This window comes from Stegodyphus dumicola, chromosome 6 (assembly GCF_044657685.1).
Source record: "Stegodyphus dumicola isolate Sdum_Otavi_A_Nest chromosome 6, ASM4465768v1".
In the NCBI taxonomy this organism is placed as follows: Eukaryota; Metazoa; Arthropoda; class Arachnida; order Araneae; family Eresidae; genus Stegodyphus; species Stegodyphus dumicola.
In genome coordinates this window covers 21,827,913-21,841,466 of record NC_140773.1, presented here as the reverse complement: position 1 = coordinate 21,841,466, position 13,554 = coordinate 21,827,913, and the positions used below count along the sequence as shown (strand labels likewise).

At 36.3% G+C, this 13,554-nt stretch overlaps 1 protein-coding gene across 6 annotated transcripts in view; it reads right to left on the bottom strand.

Annotated features, from left to right (window-relative positions):
* The window catches only part of LOC118192366 (plexin-B-like), a 447,998-nt gene that overhangs the window by 110,554 nt on the left and 323,890 nt on the right, over window positions 1-13,554 (bottom strand). For 4 of the 6 annotated variants that reach the window (XM_085818164.1, XM_035363312.2, XM_035363315.2 and 1 more), the window contains one exon: window positions 9,764-9,940. In XM_085818164.1, the coding sequence (XP_085674290.1) occupies window positions 9,764-9,940 (177 nt within the window). The remainder of the gene's footprint in view (window positions 1-9,763; window positions 9,941-13,554) is intronic. The other 2 variants (XM_035363314.2, XM_035363316.2) reach the window with 1 other exon arrangement.

Sequence of the window (13,554 nt, the reverse complement as noted above, 5' to 3'; positions counted from 1 at the left end):
AATAATTTATTGTCATCAATGAAGTGTACCAGGCACTTTGTCATGAATTTGTGAATCAGCTGGATGATGAGGAGCAGACACTTGGCTTACCAGCAAGATGGGATAACAAGCCACACATCTACAGCGAATATGAGCGCCGTGGTATCACTTTTGCAGACTTCATCTCCCTTGAGTTTTCTTCTATGGGGTCGTCTTAAAGGTAATGCTTAGAAGCACAAACCACACACATCGACGATTTGCCGTCGTGAAATCCAAAGAAGTGACGCTGAATGCTCTGGCAGCAACATACGAGAACATGCAGCGCCATGTTTAACTGCGTGTACAAGTAGGGAAAGATCACTTCCAGCACCTCTTTTAATGCATATTCATTTTTCAAATATAAAGCTATGTCATGTAAAAATGTGACTTCATTTCCTTTTTATTATACAAGGAAACGAAGTCACACTTTTCACGGGGCTTCTTTCGAGTGAGACACCCTATCAAATCAAAGAAATAAAACAGCATTAAAGTAGACGTAATAGTAAAAAACAAACAGCATTTATGGATATGGAAAGGTAAAAGAGTAAATGCAAGTATCATTCGAATATGTCTATGAGAGCAACGATTTCAAACGGTATAATGCATTCAGAGTACGGTCCCTTCTTCTTATTCTCTTGTGGACAGCCGTCGTAAAAAAATGGGTGAATGCGGCTAGGAAGGGGACCATGGAGGAATATGAGGATGCGCTACGGGATGAATTTGAGAGTCTTCTTCCGGCAGCAATGTATTCTGGAAAGGCTCAGTCTCTGTCCATAAATACGCAGTCAGCTAATATCGCATATCTCAAGACAGAATGATAAGCTACAGTTGTCACAGAGCTGGAAGAAAAAGTGCTATTATCTTGCTCCGATGAAACGCAAGATAGTAGCGGGGATGATACGATACGCCATTTAAAAAAAAATATTTCTGCAATTAAGCGAGGGTTTAAAAAGTCTGTTTTCTTAAAACTGGTTCCAAAGACAAATGCATATGAAAGTGGAATTCCGTTCTGAAATTTTACAAGATTTCTTTACAATGTTTTCAGACGAAGATAAAATTCTATAATAATTTTTTATAACGTCTCCAGACGACGGTGAAACGGTTGGACGCTGAAACAACTGGGAGGCTTTCAGACATATGAAATTTTTTTTCTTTAAACGATTGCTATGAGTTATATTTCAGTTTCTGTCATACTATATTTTTCGAATTTAACAGTTTAAACGTGTTTCCTCGATTAAATAAATATAAATAAGATGACGTGGGGTAAGTGCAGACGCAGACTGTACATGCGTTTAAACCAACGTAGTTTCAGTACCAATATTTAATACTGTCGGTATCAAACGCTTTGCACAGTTATTCCTGTACAATTAATATTAACTAAAATTCTAAATTTACATTTTAATAGGATAATGTACAAAATGTTAACTACTTTGCGCTTGCCCACAGAAAATGGGCGAAGAGCGTAACTTAGAAATGCTTTGAAACCTTGCTTTATGTGCAACGGGGTAAAAGCAGAATTGTTGTCAAGGCTGCAAAAAACTGTTTGTTTGATTTAAACGAGCACAAGGCGTTCATTTTTGTGCGACACCTATGTGGGATATTTCTGTATTAGCTTGTAGTATAATATTAAATACTAGCTAAAGAAATTTTATAATAGAATACATATTATTATAAGAAAAATCTTATGTGGAAACCACGTGACTTCCTTGTACCGCCTGTTAAATTACACACATTTTCTGCTTCACTTCATTTATTTTTGGACGTTATGAGAGATGAAGATCCTAATTAACTCTGAATGCCATGGCCGGAAAGGTGTTAGAAACGGCAGACATACTGGTGGCGTCCTAAATGGGAGGAATTTCGGAAGAACCACAAATAAATGGATAGTTACAGCATGATTCTATTTCTGGACAGTAATAATCTAAGCGCATATCTTATTGATTGATACCACTAGGGGTGCTATACGCGCCCCACAGTTTTATAAATACAAATTACATTGCTACAACTACTGAAGCTGCCAAGCAGTTAATTACATGTTTTCATGGCGAGAGCAGGGAAGAAAGTGATGCGTATTAAGCAACTGGAGTTATTCATACGCTCGGCTCTTTTATTTTAATCCTGGACAGTATTTTCGAATTTAACAGTTTGAACGTGTTTGCCTCGATTAAATATATATATTTTCGAACGGCGGGCATTTGCCTTTTTTTCGACATTGGCCAATCCTAAGGACGGAAGTGATGGCCATTTTATAGTGGAGGCACCTAATAGGCGACCACCGTTACCTCCTATGAAGGGACGGACAGTTAGACCTATGACTTCTCCGGGATTTGAACTCGGGCCCTTCGGTATCGCAATCAACTCCCCTAACCACTATACCACCTGGGCGGAGTTATTTATAGGCTGGGCTCCTTTGTTTTAATCATGAACAGTAATTGGGCAAGCTTTTACAGTAATGCAGACGAAAGTGACATATTTCAGAGTTTTTGAAGGGATATTTAAATTGATATTAGGAATTGGAAGTCAATTAAAATAGTTATTTTCTTTCATATTCTAATTAATATTATTTTCGTTCATATATATTTCATAAGTCAAAAACTCATAACAAGATTTTAAGAGAACAAACACACGTAGAAATCGACGTAAACAAAACTACACGAAAACAAACCGTAAAAATGACCTTAACCTTACAGCATGGATAAACTCATTCAGAGCTGGCGCGATAGCCGGTGTGGCCTCATCGGGTGCCAAAATTTTTAAAACTTAAGGCGGTACTGAACAACAGTAACAGCACCAGGCGGCAGAAACCCTAATGCCATCTCAGTGTCCATTTACTTTATTTTAAAAATTACATAAGTGTGTTGATGGACCTAGAATCTATGCTCTGTAAGACAGTACTTAATATAAATCGTAAACAGAAATCTTCTGTGTATGAATGGCACTACTCAGAGAATTAGCACAGTTACAGATGGGAGAAGGCAGCATTTCCGTCACGGTGGAAAATCAACAGCAACTTGATTCTCTCGGTAATTCACTACACCACTAACTAACCAATCCCAGTTCCCCAATTTATACTCATTCATAACAAAGCGAGTGTTCTTGGCAAAGACGAGCGCGTGAGGTGGCACTGTGCCACGCGCCAGATCACCACCCCTTTCTCGGATCCCTGAGGCAGAAAAGAAAACTCCTGCTACGCCACCATGTAAGAGGCTCAAGCTTTTCAGAGTTTGTTCCTCGATCATATCTCTGTTCCGCAAGATTCCCCAAGGTCCTATCCATCTCAACCCGGACCCATTCCTTCTTCCTGCCTCGACATCCTCGACATGTAGTTAAGACATCATCGCTGTCTCGCCTTCGCACGACGCAGATGTCGTCCTGATCCTAACGTGTCCCGGCTCTTCGTTCTTCCCCTTTGGGAGCGGTGCTCTTCGGTTCCTATCGGAATGCCCCTGGGATGGAAACCGAATCCGTGGGAAATAAATTTGTGGCGCAACATTCGAGCGGACATTACTGGGGCAAGACACGTTATTTATCATTTCTTACTCTAACTCGGTTTTTTTCCCGTCGCAGTTTTTTTAATAAGAGCAATGGAGAATTTTTTAAATTATTATTTATTTACCCGATAAATTTGAACACTTGAAATAGAGTAAGAGAAGGCCCTGTCCTTTAAATCTAGCTAAACAAATTTCGTCTTCTGACCCCTTTTTTTTTTTTCCTTTGAGAACATACAGACTCCCCGTGCACCACATATGTACAACACGGGGCTTACAGAAGTAAGTTAACTAGAACATTAAAGGTTACATGTATAAATAAACATTAAAAATTACATGCATAAATAAAGCGAACAAAAGCAGAGAACAGCAGTCTGGACTTCACGAAAACAGATAAGTTCACTGGCCAAGTCACTCCGAACATTTTCAAATCGTTCTGTAAGCATAATCTAGGGTCATCGACTGTAGGGCACGAGAAAATCAAATGTTCCACATCCTGAGAAACTCTTTTTGAACATTCACATAAATTGTTTGATCGTAGATTAAAACGAAACAGATAACTTGCAAATTTACCGTGACCAGATAAAAACTGAGACACTTTAAAATTTAACGAGAGGAAAGACTCGGAATTCAGTCTATGGTAAATAGAAGGAAGGAAATTTTTGGTGACTTCAGCATTACAAGATGAAATGTATTTCTCATTCCACATAGCTAAAAGCTTTTTATAATGAAAGGACTTCCAATAACTCTTTAGAATGCTAATGTTGATATCAATGGGTAAAGTTAATCAGCTCTTACATTTCCGTAGAAACCACGATGAGCACGCACATAAGAAAAGCAAATATCAATACCTCTAATTCTAAGTGAACTAACAGTTACTAGGGTTTCGATAACTAATATATCGCAGCTGGTAATACTGTTCAAAAGGTGAAGAGAAGAAAGAGAATCAGAACAAATAAGGTACTTTGAGGATGTTGTCCCATGATCCTGGATCCATTTGACGGCAAGATAAATGCACAGAAGTTCTGCTTGAAAAACTGTACATTCATTCCGTATACGGTGTCTAAGAAAACAAATCTCGGAATGGCCTTCAAAAAGAACAAATGCAAGGCCAACCTTGTTGTTCATCTTGCTGCCATCTGTAAAGAAAACTATATGAAAACTTATTTCAGCAGTCTCTTTATAATCGCAGAAATTTATGGGTTCTAAAGAAGCGGGATGAGGAAGATCAGTGAAGGGGACAATTCCATTAATACAGTCTTCCGAAGCATGAGTTGCCAATGACTTCATGCTGTTAATAATAATTGGTACTTTTCCGTTTCGCCGGCGCAAATCTCGCCAAGCACCCCAAAGTAATCTCATCTCACATAAACTACGCTACAAAAATCTAATTCAGTAATTATCTACAGTAATTTCAAGTCAAATCTTAATCTGGAATGCAAGTTTAAATGCAGGAATTATTTCAATTCATACGAATAGATTACTCAGAAATTGTGTAAAACCGCAGGGCTATATTTCGCTAGTGCATTCTAAGATATCCCAGTCAACGCATGCACGTGTTCACTACCATCTTCAAATAAAGCCAGAAATTTTAAACCACCTTATGCTAAGGTAATGAAAATGCAGAAACCAGAGAAGGAAAAGAATCAGCAGCAGCTAGGACGTTCGGGACCAGTGACCCGAAATCGAAACAAGTCACTCATCACTCGCAATGTGTCGCTCGCGTATGATGCGACCTCGACATTTTTCTGACAGGATCCGCCCCGCCGAGAGGATGACCTCCGTCGACACAGCTTTCGCTTTCTTGCCGAGAGGTCTTGACCCCGGGATCGTCAGTGGCGTTTACGTTCCTCATCCACCCGCGGAGGTTCGTCTTTTTTTTCCGCCGCGGGGCGCTGCCAGTCGAATAATGGAATCCGGCTCCCGCGACGAACATTGAGAGCCCAGTGGTAAAGAAGTAAAAGAAATAAATAATAATATGTCGTAAAAGAAGAAATAAATAAAGCAAAAGACGGGCTGTTTTCGATTAAGTGGCCCTGCTGGAGATCTTTTACGCAAGACACATTTCTGCCTCAAATCGAGTTCTATAAAGAGTGAAAAAGATCTGTTAAGATTATAAATGCCGTAAATGAACAACCCACTTGATACTACTCTATGATTAACGGAGGCAATTTCTTTTAAAGGAACATATTTTTCAGTCAATATACGGGTCTCAATTGAATTGATTATTACGGAAGACTGAAAAATACGAACCATCTCTGTCCAACGATAAAACAAATCGGTTTCGAAAGCGAAGGCTTCTCTCCTTCCCGAAATTTAATACTCAATTTCTGTACAGCTTGTTTTGAATTGTCGACATTTTTATTCGGCTGTTAGGCTGATTTATATCAGCTTCTCTTCCACAATACAAATCAGCCAGTTAAATAATAGCTATTGAATTATATAGTGCTTATAACGTATGCATGATGGAATATTATGAGACGAGGCTAATATCTGCCATTACTTAGTTTGAAAATAAGTGGCGCCATGATGACATATTAATAAATAGCCGAAAGTAAAAGCTAAATTGAATGAATAATAAAATTAGCTAGAAAAATTTCACGACAGCCACATATTTACTAAAATCTGTTTCACGAATTACACTGAACACACTTCAGGAACTAAATCGGTTTTGTGAGTAATTCCAACGTCATTTTTACTTCCTTGTACGAAGCAAAAAGGAAGTATTGTAATCGCGAAAAGTTTCATACAGCATATTTCAACGAAAATATCCAATTTGACCGCTATCGAATGCTATTTAACGATGTTTTTGTGTGATATCTGTACATAAGGACAGAATAAAAGACTCGCTTCCTCCAAAAAAAATTATAAAACTGCTTTAAAATTAATTCTGAAGAGAATTTTTCGTGGCGTCTGTACGAACGTTTGTACGTACGTGCGTATGTACGTATCTCGCATAACTCAAAAACGAGTAGCCTCAGAACGTTGAAATTTTGTATATAGGACTGCTATAACATGTAGATGTGCACCTCGTATTTTGGTTGCGATCGGCCGCACCAAACGTATATAAATATATTTATATATATATCCACTCTGTTACCCGGCTCAATGATCTCGGTTTCTTTACTCTTATATGGCGTAAATTGTACATTTTTTGCTTTAAAAATGATTGAATTATGTTGTTTTTATCTTCCGGTTAAGGTTTTTATGCCTTTAGTAAATCTGTATGTAATATTTTTAGAATTATCAACAATTGTTTAAGTGCCGCTAAGCCTTTTTTTTATGGCGGCCATTGCTTGTTTACATTTGAAACAGCAGACTAGTGGATTTGTTGCAAATCTAGAGAAACTTAGCTTCGCAACATCAAAGATAACGCCCTCATTTATATCGCCAATTAAATCATGTTTAATCCTTTCTGGAATTTTTTCGAGGAAATAAGTGTTTAAGATTTACTTCGTAATTTTTAATGTAGATATTTTGAGTTTTTATGTATTTTTGCCTTCTCGCGAAGTGAGAACTGAATTAATTGAATGAGAAATACTCAATCGTCTGTGAAAAACTGTTTCGTATTTGTTTTGTTTGCTTAATTTCTTTTATACATCATTCTAGCTTTGTTATAGTATTTGAATAGAACATGTGGCAACGATTAGATAATTCTATTCTTTAAATGATATAAATTTTGTGCATTATGAGTTATAATATGAACGAAATATAATACTGTTAAGTGAATCTAGCCCCAGAGTGCTGCTATGGTAAACAAATATTAGAGTGAATTTTAAAGAATGCACTTATTCTATTGTGGTTTATGCGCTGTCGGCGAAGTAGATTTAATTCAATCCAATAAGTTTAAATGAAATGCAAGAAAAAATGTGTATAATTTAATATTCCGTACAAGGAAGTCATGTGGTGTACACATCAGATTTTGTTGATTCAATAGTTGGATAGCTGTTGGTTTTGCTGACGAAAGCAATGTTCCCAAGTTTAAGCGCCATATCTTGTATATACTTGATTTAATCAATGAATCAGTGCCTGGATTAGACACATGTTACGGTAAGAATAACAATAAAGTTAGAAATAAAAAATCTGAAAGGTTTCAGATTTTAACGGTCGCCCAAAAGGGTTTGGGTTTGATAGCGTTTTCTTTTAACACTCTCGCTGAGCTTGGAGTCTACCAGTCTGCTGTTACACTCACTCCTGCTAACCCCTCTTTTTTTTTTTCTTTTTAGCTTTATTATTAAGCATCATTTTCTTCGCACTTATGCAATTCAACAGCAAAATTACAAAGATTTTAAAAGCAGCATAGCAGTATACATTTAGAATTTCCGACGCAGCGTTAACTGTTGGCATACATTTTTCTGGTTTTTCATTCTTTACTCAGTTCATCATACTAATGCTCAGTTTTCTTAACTTTTTTTTGTCTTTTTAGTATTAATGTCTTGTGTGTTTACTTTATTTATAAAATACCACATTCTTGGCGCTTACGCCACAGAAAATTCGATTCAAAATCACAAAATATTAAAAACAGCATATCTTTAAATTTCCGATACATAGTCTCGTGCGCTGGAGATTAAAAATACTTTTTTCCATACAGTATTACCACTGTTGACTTTAAAATTCCTGAGTTTGTTAATCAAAAATTCATTAAAGTTTTATTTAATATGAAATAGATAATAAAAAAAAATTCGAAATTCAAATTTAACGCTGTCTTCCTGTTCTTAAACTTATCTCTTGGAAAAGTTTTATTCTCGTTTTGAAAAAATAAAAATATAAAAAGTTTAACTCCGTATCGGGATATTCAATTTCAAAACTTTAAGTTTTTTATGCCATTTTCAAATTGCCTTGAGGGATCGGTTAATTAAGTTACAGTAATACAGTAATTCGAGGAAATAAGTTTAATGAAGTGCAGGAAAAAAAAAAAAAACTGAAATGTTTCAGATTTTAAATTACGTCCAAAGGGGCGTTTTTTTAACGTTTTGAGTGTTACCTTTATTTATTAAATATCATGTTCTTTGCACTTAAACCATAAAATTCAGTTTAAGAGCAATATCGCAAAATAATGTTAAATTAAGCATATCTTTAGAATTTCCGATATACACAGTCTCGCGAGCTGGAGATAAAAGTATTTTTTTTCTATATAACGTTGCCATTTCTCGCTTTTAAAGCATTGAGTTTGTAAATCAAAAATTCGTTAAAGTTTTACAAAATACAAAATCTATAATAAAACAAATTCCAAATTTGGGATTTCAGATGCCCATATTCGCAGTAGGATTTCGTCATTCAAAATTCGATGGCTCTATGTACCATTGTTTTATCACAATGCGAGAAATAGACAATCATTTATGCAGATTTTTCATTATTTAATTTCTTCAAATATAATGCAGGACTCTAACATTTTGTGGCAACAGTTTGAAAAGTGAACCGACGTTTATGAGTCCGACGCAAAATCGCAAAACGAAAACAATAGTCCTTCGGGACTGAAATCCCTTTGGACTAAAAAGTGTATAATTTAATAGGCCGTACAAGGAAATCATGTAGTGTCCACATTATTATTATTATTTTTTTCAGATAATCTAAGTAAGGCTTTTTATTAATATGTCTCCATCGCTAAGAATGAAAATTTGCTTGGTAAGTTAGTTAAACTATTTCTATGACGCTCAATCATTGCAGAGAAAAAAAGGTGAATGATTTTCGACACTAAACACATAATATATTTTTAATTTTCATCCATTTTATGCTCTATCACATATTTTAAACTGGCGAGATAAAGGAGCAGAAATTTCCCGGCTGAGTTTGGGAACTTTTCCCAGTTTTTGCAAGGGGCGGCAAGCCGATGGAGGACAAGCAAAGGGTGGAGAGTTAGTTCCATGAAATCGAGTTGCACCAAAAAATGCGAAACTAAACACGATAGGGTAACGATGATGGATCACTTTGCGACTGTACCGCTCTGGCAAAGAAAAATAATCCTTAACATTACCTAGGAATTTGAAATTTATCTACAGTAGCAGAGGAAAACAAAAAAAAAAAAAAAAAAAAAAAAAAAAAGAAGTGCGGATTACACCGATTTCTGGGTATATGGAATTTTCGCTTTTCAATCTCAGAAACATACATGGCCGTTTTCTAGCATACTAAGTTATTTACAAACATATTTACAAACATATTTTCTTCTATTTACAGAGAACAAAGCTTTTTTATTCTATTCTACCACGATTACATTTGTTTCGTTTCTGTGCTTAGATGACAATAAACAAGGCTCTTACCTTCTTCAGAAAACCACTTCTCGTTCCGATAAAGGCAACGGTGTGGCGTGAGGTGGTGGTGGCCACCACGGAGGATAACGTCACGTTCTCGTACGTGATGACAGGAAAAGAGGTGATGGGTAGAGAACCATTCAATTTCAGGGATTCTCCGCAGAAGTTGAAAATGTTACCGCCCTTCTGAAACAAAGAGAACGTCAAAGCATGCTGTTTGGACTAAAAAAAAATTTGTGCATTACTAATCTTAAATATTTACACAAGTCATTTATACAGTGTTATTGCTAATAATAATAACAGTACTACAATCTAACATGCATATACAATGGAATTCTACAGAAAGCTTCCATTTGGAAACGGCGCGTACCTGAACAGCAATCAAGCTATATCGGATATTTACTGCATTTTCCGCAGGCGCCAAATGCGCCAACTTCCTACCTACAGGCAAGTAAACATAAACTTCGTGCTTCTAGTTATCATTTATGTATTTCCTACCTACAGGCATATTTCCTACTTGCCATGTGATTATAGTATTTATTCAAAACTGGCACTTGCACCTTTGTAATCTTATGCTTTGTCAAAACTACAAATGTACCCTTTATTTATTTATCTATTTATTTATTTATTTATTTTGTTTGAGCCCTTGTCTGGCCATGTATTTGTTGAACTTTGACTCAATAAATACTAGGCCCGGGCGGTTGGTGTGAACATGCTCCTGGGGCTTCTTTGGTCTTTTGGACTGCCACCTGAATGGCCTGGTCGCTGGGTTTCGGTGTATGGTGCGGGGCGCCTGTGTGGCCCATCTGGCTCAAGATAGAGGTGGACGTGTTGCATATGCCAATTAACCATTACGGTAAAGGGATGGTGCACACGTCCCCTGTCAACTATCAACTATCAACTACCTACAGGCAAGTAAACATAAACCTCGTGCTTCTAGTTTTCATTTATGTGGATGCAAGTGGAGCTGCCGAAATAAACGCCATGAGCAGATCTTGTTGCCTCTTGGGCGCCTTAAATATGCTGCTCTTATTTTGGTACAGGCATATTTCTACCTACAGGCATATTTCTACCAACAGGCATATTTCTACCTACAGGCATATTTCCTACCTACAGGCAAGTAAACATAAATTTCGTGCTTCTAGTTCCCATTTATGTGGATGCAAGTGAAGCTGCCGAAATAAACGCCATGAGCATATCTTGTTGCCTCTTGGGCACCTTAAATATGCTGCTCTTATTTCGGTACTTCCTGATTATCCGCAACCCATTGACAAGAGGCAATGCATTTTGTCGCCAAAAACAGGCAACCCATGACGTCTCCAAAATATATTTATGTGACAACCAAGGGATGCGCGTGTGCGCAAAGGCCGATTTCATCTTTTTGTTGCACTGAGTGATTCCCCCCCCCCCCCACGTAAGTAATCGTAACAGGACTGCAGAGTTTGCCGGTTTATGAAAAAGAAAGCGTTGTATTTTTTCAAAAATATAGCCCTTTATTTCACAGTAGAGAATGCACAAATTTGCATTCTGTACAGTTGTACTTCGTAAACGACAGACTTTCATGATCAAAACTACGCCGATGCAGAACTTGCTCAATTTTTTGATGTTTTTAAACCAAAAACAGATCACTGTACAGATGAAGAGACCAATAACATGCGCAATGCAATTCTCTAGATGTTTTTTTCTGATTGAAAACAGATCGTTGTGTACATGAGGATAGCGAAAGTGTGCCCAGTACCAAATTGGGCGCGATGTTGAATTCTCGCAAATCTTGATGCTTTCTCGAAAAGCCAAGCGTTTATTCTGGGAGATTCTTGTGTTTTTAATTGCGCTAATTGGTTGCTGTTTCACATAATTCCTAGTGCCCCGTCATTTTCTAAAATAGCTGTTGACCTCCTCGTCTTAGCTTGGCGAAAAATTAGTTGCTAACGGTGGCGACTTTTCGGGAAGCGGGTGGAGATAATCAGAAAGTAACTTTATTTCCTAAAACATTGTTTTCAAAGTAAGTATTATCAATAAAGATTTAGGTGTGTCATTCTGTTTAGTTCTTTTTTTTTTTCATTGAAATAACTAAGCTAAAAGACATATATTTTACATGGTGAAAAACTTTCCTATGACTCCGCATTGTAAAGGAAAAGTTTCACTATTTCACTCTGAAAAACATTATTTCTCTTTATGAAATGCTGTCATTTCTCAGGTAATGATACTCAGGTAAAAAATACATTAAGAATTTTACACTTCCCTTCAAACAGTAAATGCATGGAATTAAATGTAAAGAATAGCGATGCGAAATAAAATTTACCTTTGGCGTACTGTTAGATGTTATATCACGAACAATGGATTTTAATGTCAAAGAAACAAAAAATGGACGCATCAGTAAACATGTTATTAGAAAAACCTTCCTTTAACTAGATTCCAGCATAATTAGCTTATCTTTTAATATCTTCTATCTTCAGAATTCGTATAAAATTTTTGCTGATGATTAAATATAGATAGGTACTTCGTTCAATACAATTCAAAATTGTGATGAACAAGTAGATAGCGTTAGGTACCTGGTCTGAATCATGCCGAATGATTTATGTTTAGTTCCTGGAAAATGCATGAACGTTTATGACTACAGTGCTTGTGTGAAATGAGGGCACTTAAAACTGGTCGAACCGAAAATTTCTCAAAAGATTACTGGTAGAGGAAGAATTATACGAGACCTTTCGATTCCATTTACATGGGTGTTTTCGATCAAAACTGAAAAGGAACTCAGACATATGGCCCTGTGTGTTTTCTTGCACTGAAAAAAATCCCTTCTCTGTCTCACGAATTAAATAATTATAAATGTTATTCGATATAATTTGCTAATCCAGTCAATATTAAATTACTATTACTGTGTACATAAAAAATATGAATTTTATTTTAATAAGATAAATTAAATAATCAGCACAGAAAGTACTAGAAAAATTTAAGTTTTATGAAAGGATAAAGATATGTAGATACATGGAATAGGAAATAATTTAGATCGCTTGAAACTATTTGAAAACAAAAATCAAATTAGAAGTTCCGAGGTAATTTTATTTTTTAATTAATTAGAAGAGAAACTTTTGGCACATAATTAATTTACTCAGAAAGCGAAAAGGAAGGCAGTGTTTCAAAGCACGCAATAAAGATTAATTTACTACCTCGAACTGCAATGAAAGCGATGTTTTGCCTTTATGGGTTATTACAAAAATACAGCTTAAAATAAAGTTCTTTTAAAATATTAAATTATTCAGTCTTCCAAAAAGATAAAATTTTTACGAGCTTTCAAGAAACAGACACGCGGAAAGCGAAATAGTTTCACCGTGTGAACACTAGATGGCGGGATTAGTCCAGGTATGAATTTGGTCAAAAGGATCGATGTCCATTGGGGTTATCCTTCAAACCGATCGTGGATCGATCAAGAGAAATTGGGGGAGCTGTCCGCCACCCGGGGCCGTTGTTCTGTCGGAAGGCAAATGAGTGTTTCATGGTTGTTCGATATTTTTCGTCCTCTGCAAAGCGACAGATGTCTCACTACATTTTTTATTTTCGTCTCTTACCCATTACAAGTTTAAAATTGTCACTAACTTGACCTCTGAATACAAACAATTAAGTTTCTCAAAAGCAAAAAGAATGTAATTAATGTATTGACCTCTAAATGATACCGAGCGTAAGAAAATGTTAGTCTAAAACTAACTTTTCTACCGTGTTCAAAAACTAACCATATCGCCTGAAGATTAAACTTCCCTTCTCGAAAGCTAAGATTTGGTTATCGTGGGTTTTTTTTTTTT